This window comes from Ceratotherium simum, chromosome 33 (genome assembly GCF_057802395.1).
Source record: "Ceratotherium simum simum isolate JZ-2026a chromosome 33, ASM5780239v1, whole genome shotgun sequence".
In the NCBI taxonomy this organism is placed as follows: Eukaryota; Metazoa; Chordata; class Mammalia; order Perissodactyla; family Rhinocerotidae; genus Ceratotherium; species Ceratotherium simum.
Window position 1 is genome coordinate 7,882,183 of NC_141932.1, and position 7,813 is coordinate 7,889,995.

At 46.7% G+C, this 7,813-nt stretch overlaps 1 protein-coding gene across 1 annotated transcript; it reads left to right on the top strand.

Moving 5' to 3' along the window:
• The first annotated feature begins 5,834 nt into the window (after nt 1-5,834).
• LOC147912763 (protein FRG2-like) lies at nt 5,835-7,446 on the top strand. Its single transcript, XM_087422340.1, is given in 5 exon segments — nt 5,835-6,093; nt 6,315-6,392; nt 6,614-6,691; nt 6,991-7,262; nt 7,264-7,446. Coding segments are annotated over 5 exon segments (870 nt in total).
• Nucleotides 7,447-7,813: the final 367 nt, after the last annotated feature.

A 7,813-nucleotide genomic window follows, 5' to 3' on the forward strand; every position in this document is an offset into this window, starting at 1 on the left:
TTTCCGCAACCAGCTCTCATTGCTTTTGTAATTAATGAAGAAGTTTTGAAATTAATCCTTTGCTTTTTTCTAAACACAAACATGCAATGGGATCCATGTCCACTGGCTAGTACTCCCCACATCCAGTCAGGGATTAGAACCCTAATGGTGAACAACACACATTGCACAAACACACATACCAACACACAAACATTTACACATAGATGCAAACACGTGTATGCAGAGCACACACTCAAATACACAGCCATAGGCCCGCACACACTTACCCTCATGCTCGCATACACTTTCCTTAGCAAACTCACACTTGCCCATACACTCATCAAAGACAAGCACATACTCACATTTACACACACTCAGGCATACTCACACATTCCCATTTATATAATCACATTCACACAGTCATCATGGCCAAGTGGATCTCCATGTGCTCGTATATGGAAGAACACAGGCATCTCCTGAACTTGGACGCCTAAAAATAAGGGAAGGGGACACTTTCCACCCTTTTGACTACACCCTGCAACAACCCACAGGGATGATATTTACCAAGTTCGATATTTCAAAGTGCTTGACATTTTGGTGAAGGTACACAGTGGCTGGCAAAGTTGGAATGTTGCAGGTGTGTGAGAGAGCAGGGCACAATGGGGGCAGAGCGAAGAGAGGTGATAGGCAGCGTGCAGAGGGCACAGGGTCATGGAAGAAGAGATACAAGGCACTTCAAAGACATAGAATGCCCTAATACTTAACGATAGAGACAGGGACAGATAATCGAGATGGAAAAGCTAAATTGGACCCCATGGCACTGGAGTAGAGACAGGAACGTCAGGATGAACACAGAGTTAGCTGTAGATAGGTCAGTAGACACACAGATCCAGAGAAAATGTATGTCAACAGATATTCCCAAGGTCTGTCTGCTTAGAGGGGCTAATAGGCATGATACCCAAATATCGATGAGAACCCATAGCACCTACATCCGGGTTTCTAATACCACCCTCTGATAAAAGGCTCCTTGGAGAAATGGCTGATTCTTAGGCAGGAGTAGGGAAGAGATAAGATGAGCCAGGAGGCTCTTGTAGTGGCAAACACAGCAAGGAAGTGCTCCAAACACAGAAGATAGGGGCCATATCAAAGGAACTCAGCAGCCGATCTGAAAAAGCTCCGGTGTTCTCTCACTACTTCTCTGACACCAACAGAGTGTCCCACAATTCAATTCAACTCTGACATGATCTGGCGTTAGTACAGACCCCACAAGTGAAGGGCAAAGTCTTTCCCAGAACTGCCCCATTTCAGAACCAGTCAGGAGTCTCAGGCATTCCCAAACCCCCACACGTCTGCCAGCCAAATACAAATGTAAGGCTTCTAAATGTCCGCGGTGATTCCATTTTCACTAGGACAACTCGCAGAACTCAGGAAAGTGCTATACCTGTGGCGATCATTGATAAGGTTAACTCCTTTACGCGAATCCACAAATGCAGGCAGCCCCAGTGGCCCAGCCAGCTCACAAATCTAAACCCAGCTCAGCCTGCACTTATGGGAAGCACCTGTCAAGGAAACCTAACATACACCAATCACAATCCTCCAACTCAGCGTTAGCTAGCTTACTTTAGCCTAGAAAACAGGACCCTCCTGCCTTGTATGGAAACCCCAGACCTCCTAGCCACTCTTGCCCTGTTTGCCAGTTGCCCCTTCTAACACTCTATAAAACTCCCTCTTTCCCCAAATCCCTCAGAAGTGTCTCCACTGCTTGTGAGACACTACACTCCCCCAACTCATGGGTTGTTTTCCCCGGAAGGAAGGACATCAAACTGGTTAATACTTGTTTTGGTTTTGACATTTGACATCATTTCACTATAAAGGTTACCGAGAAACAGCCAGATCAAGGGATACGTGGAGCAAGATCTGGGAGGGACCCCAGCACAGTAGCTTCGGTTCCCCACTAGGACTCTCCCTGGAGCTTCTCTCTCCAGATGTTTTAATCAGAGTTTTGTGACCTGGGCATGATTGATGAAATCACTGGCCATGTGATTGAGCTTAATCCCCAGCTTCCTTCCCCTCGCCGAACTTTTGGTCGCTGACTGTTCCAAACCAATCATGTGGTTGGTCTTTCTGGTGTCCAGTCTCCTGTAAGCGCGAGCACACACACACACACACACACACACACACAGACGCAGGCACATTTCAGTTACTTCATTAGCATAACAAAAACACTCCTATCATTCCGGAAATTCCAGGGATTTTGAAGCTCTGTACCAAGAACCTGGGACAAAGACCAGATATATATTGTTTTTACTATATTGCAGTTCCCGGCCACCAAATCAGGAACCATTGAAGCAACAAAATACGATGCATAGCATAGAATTATAACAGAAAGTATGAAATAAGTGTAAACGAGTTTGTGCTGATATGAATACACAATTGAATCAACAAATAAACGAGGGAGAAGAGACATCGCTTTCACACAGAAGACTGGCAAATAATGTATATGGCTACTTAGCCCTCCAGTTGGTGGAGCTGAATTCAACACCTGTTCTCCACCCCAGACACACACCACACAGCACAGTATCTTTACAGTGGAGAAACCTGGTGAACACTCTCTTAACTAACTGATCAAGATTAACATCACCCGAGATAACTCAAGCTCATTGCATGAACCCTCTGACAGTCTATGCTATAGTCAGATGTGGCATTCAACTCACAAACACATCAACCAAATTCAAGTTCAGTTAGGAGCATTTGGGGCTAACTTGTAACACATATACATCCTTAGAGAGATGGCAGTCACTTAAAATATGATTACATGCAGGAATGCTAGCATGTTTAAAGCTTTTTCGTGTAGAAATGGCCCAATGGACCTGGGTTGGGGAAGGAGAGAACTAAATCCTGTTTTCACCGATCAGGAAAAGAAAAAAAATTGAGGTGAGTGTTGATGGTAACAAACACACACACACACACACACAAAAACCACCTGCTATCTGGGATTAAATTGCGTGGATTTGTAGAAGGTAGATTTTTTTTCTTTCAAGTGTGAAGATGCCAACTGGCCTTGTGGGAAAGAAGGAGACTTGGGGGGAGCACTCTCAAATCTCTAAGGTGAGGAAGTAAGAGGAGCCTTCCATTTTATTGAGGTTCACTTCAACGGATATAGAAAACGTGGTGTGCATATACAGCGCGATATTATTCAACACCACCAAAGAAGGAAATCCTGCTATTTGCCACAACATCGATGGACCTTGAGGGAACAATGCTAAGTGAGATAAGTCACTCACATAAAGACAAATACTGTAGGATATTACTTATATGGAGTCTAAGAAAGGCCAAACTCACAGAAACAGAGAGGAGAACGGTGGTTGGCAGGGATGGGGGCTGGGGATACGGGGAGATGTTGGTCAAGAGTACAAACTTCCAGTAGTAAGACGAATAAGTTTTGGGATTCTAATGTACACTATGGTGACTATAGCTAAAAGTTCTGTGCTATATACTTGAAAGTTCCTCAGAAAATAGATTTCAAATGTTTTCACCACACACACAGAAAATAATTATGTGGGGTGTTGGAGGTGTTAACTAATCCTATTTTGCTCTTCATTTCGCAATAGACGTGAGTATCAAATCATCGCTTTGTATACTTTAAACTCACACAATGTTATATGTCCATTTTATCTCAATAACATGGGGGAAAGAGACTCATCACCCTCACACTGCTTCCTTAAGGCGTTAGAATCCCTTTCACATTGTGGCGGCTGCCAAGCCTTTCGCCTCTATTTCTCTTCCTTGGGATATTCCTGCCATGCACTGCAAACCTTGTGCATACTGTGAGTCCCAGCGTGGCAAAGAGAGTGGGATCCTGGACAAACTGCTTCCGTGCAGCTTGGGCGCCGTGAAGAAGTCCACCTCCCATCCTTAGGCTGGTCCTTGAAGTAAGAGGGGACCCAGTTCAAGTCTTTTGATGGAAAGCTGTGCCAGGTGGATGGACGTCATCTCAGGTTTCTTGACAGGTGGGTGACTTGTGAGAACAGATCCAGGACAGATCTCTTCTTGGACAGATGGATGGGCATCAGCAGAGTAGGATGCTGTGTGAGAAACACCATTCAAGTAAAATCTGTTTTACTCTAAATGAACAGTAAAATACAAACGACTCAAATACAAATAAAGGAAGAACCTATGAAAACATTTCAGAGTAAAACAAAAACAAATGGTCATTTCACGTGTAAAGAGGCATCCAACCTCAAGGGTGGTCAGAGAAAGTTGAGTTACAAAATATCATATGTTTGTTAGGTGTCCCTCAGTTGGTTAAATTAAGAGTTGACTCATATTGTCTCTTTTGAAGATCAGTAGAATCACACCATTGCATACAGGCTTGTAGGGGATGTCAATGGCCAATGACTGTATGCAACGTAACACAATATCATCCCGACTTTACTAACCTGTGAATCCTCTTTTCAAACGTTCTTCAATCTGCTGTGGATCGCCTCCCTTTTGTTGTGAAAGGGTAGAAATTAATTTTTTTGTATTCTGCATATTGCTTCTCTCAGAGTGATGGGAGTTGCAAGTATGCACTTCAATTTTTTAACTGGTTGTAAATTATATTTGCAGACAGAATGTACCAGTTTTAATGTTAGAATTAGTAAGAGTAAGTAGAAAGTTTGTGTAGGTCCTGCTTCAAAAAAACAGCACGAAAAACATATGTTTGACTACTTTGGGAGAATGTGAATATGAACCGGGTATTAGACGAAATTAAGAAATTTGAAACATAGTTTAGTGTTATAATAATAGCCTGGGACTCTTTTTCTTGTCTTCTATATCCCTGAAGAATTATTTATTGGAGATGATTTTTATGGCTCTCAACTTACTTATTAGAGAAAGCTGTAATTCTGGGACTTGCATTAAACCACTCCAGCTCCATTTCCCACTCAACTCCCATCCCCAAGGAGAACTTTGGAGAGGATGCACAAGAAGGGCGAGACTTTGGCACACTTTGCAGGGGTCTTAAGGGTAAACAGAGATTCGCTTTCTTTTCTTTAATTGTGTGAATGTTTAAAATTTCCATCATAAGAGCTTTAAAGAAAAGAAATCATTAGTGGGAAACTATGTTTACAATTAATTATTTTTCGTTCATTGCTGGTTTCATTTTTATATAAAGATATGCTGTTTGTCAGATATAGTCATAGCTAAGACTGACTTGTAAATTTTCTGATAGTGAAATCCAGTGACTTAAGGATCTAGGACAGAGCGTCCTCACTCTTTTGCCAAGAGTGGGAACAAGGGAGAGAAATACCCCATTTACATAATGGTTCTGGTAAATACATTTTTTAAAGTTCACTTTTCCTGTGACTTGTACAGGGTGAAATTATCAGAGAGAAGAATGTTGAAAAGAGATGTATTCCATGGCTGTGGAAGAAACCCTCCGATGAGCCTGCGTAACCCCTGCACCCGGGGGCACTCTTCACTTCTCACTTCACGGTGGAAGCAGAGGCAGAAATCCAGGGAGGCTCTTCAACAATTGGGGGTGGGAATTGGGCCCGAAGTAAGATAGGGAGGAGTTCCCTGCCCTCGGGTCCCTCTGGCCCCTGGCTTCGCTATCCTGCCTTTTGACACTATGCCAGGACCCTGCAAAAGGGGTTCCTCGTCTCTGTGGGTTTCTCCAGTACAGCCACAACCAGCAACATTACTAATCTGAGCTCAGCTGAGGCGCTGATGAGCGGCGGGAAAGTGGAAGGTTTTCGGCCAATAGGAGCGAGCCACGCCCTGCCGAGGAAAGAATCAAAGGCAGGTCCATCAGGCCAACCTTCACTTCTGACTGCGGACGCGTCGGAGAGAAGGTCTTTCGTTTGGGCTTCCACATGGAATCAGCAACCGAAGACCAAGACCCCCATAGCCCCTCCATCCCACGCCCCACGGACCAGCCCACTTTCCAACAGAACTTCTTTCAAGAAAGGGACTCAGATGTGGAGGAGAAACCTTTCGAAGAAAAGGGCAAGTCACCCTCTTCTCAGTTAAGAGACAGCTGCACCCGAAGGCGAGGTAGGGCCCTGGGCTGTCCGTATGGACGCTGGAAGGAGGGGTGGCATCAGGGATACGGAGTTTTGCGTCTTCGGTTGGGTTTTATTTTGAGGTCGGTGCTAGGAAACGTCACCTAGCCTTCAGGAGGGCTTTGAGAAATGTAACTATGATCCCCTGGAACCGTATTACTCTGGTTCGCACTGGACACTGGCTAAACTGCTGCGGTGGAGAGAACTACCAACAAATATGGGTCAGGGTTGGCCTAGACGATTTTGTTGCCCCAAGGGAGGCCAGTCACTAAATTCCATCTTTTTCTGCAGAGTCAGAGCCCAAGACAGATGAGGAGAACTCCAAGGAAACTGAGCTCAAAGGTAGAAACAACTGCATTGCTCCCTCAGGTAAGATGTGATGTTTCTGGGGAGAAGAGACAGGACATGGAGTAAGTCAGCCTCCCAAGAAGGAAGTGGCTGTGCTTTGACAGCCAGGCCTTGCAGATCCTGGACTCCAGGCACTGCTGGCAGTTTGGGTTGTAACCTTGGTTCCTTGCACGTCCAGTTCGGACTAGGTTTCCAGGGTCTCCGGTTGCAGGAAGTCACTCAAACTCCGACTTTATCCACAGAACCAGAAGGCTGCTCCCATCAGGAGAGCTCCAGGAAGAGGAAAATGGGTTCCGGGGACAGCGCCCGCGTCACAACAGGTAGGATCTTCCATTGTGGTCCGGAAGGGTACGGACAGAAAAGCAGGTAACCTATCCAGTGCGTGGGCACGAAGGGGGTCGTTCAGTGGCTGAAGCGGGTTTGGAGACTCTGGGATCCAGGGAGCATTGGGGGACGCAGGGTGGGCGTGGCACTGCCTCAGGCTAGAGATGAGGGGGCGGGAAGGAGCAGGAGCTAGGTGGGGTTCACGGGAAGGCGGAACGCGCATGGTGGGATCCCCGCCATGGCGGTTCATGGGAATTGATCTGGCAAGTCTCTCACCCGCTTACTTCCTGTGCAGGGGCTTCTCCAAATGAGCGCAATATGACTTTGGCTACAAAGAAACCAAAGGTCCCCGACGCAGGCCACAGCCGTGAGAGTGAAGAGACCCGGGATGCCTGCTCCAGGAGACCCCGGAGGAGGAGCACTGGGCGCAGCAAGCGGCCCAGATCCAGGTCTCCAGGAGACCAGCCGCCTCCACTTCGGAGAACCCTGGTGACCTCCCTGCGCACCATATCTGAGGCCATTTATCAGGACGTAGTTCAGGCGCAGATCCAGCAGGTGCATTCGCCGCTCGCAGCAGCTCGCCCAGCTCGCCCGGCTCCGGGGGCCTCTGTCCGACCTGGTGCAGACCTTCTACGCCATGGCCACCCAGGCGGCCTATGTCTTCCCTGCTGAGGGCTGGCTGCTCCCAGCCCCACTCCCAGGTCCCCAGGGCCCAGCTGAGAATGGAGGAGAAGCCCGGAGCTCCTCCTAGGGGGGAGAGTGGTGCCCCTCTTCCCCCGAGAGGAGACAGCTGAGGCTGTCAGAGGACCCGAGGAGGCTTCAGTGAAGGGAACCGACTATTCTGCAGAAGAGGCATCTCTGGGAGTGAGAGCGAAGCCCTGCTACTCCTCGGACTCTTCCAGATGACCAGCAGGACCTAGTTCAGACACAGTGTGTTCATAAAAAGTAGAACTTGGGTGGTCATAGGAAAGAAACTTGAGAAATAGACTCAGAATGGTGAACTCTGGGTTTCCTTGAGGACTGGGATTACCAAATTTCAGTTCCATGTTAGACATTTTATGGATTCTGAATGTGTTAGGACAGTCGAGCATTATTTTACAATGAGAACAAATTATCAG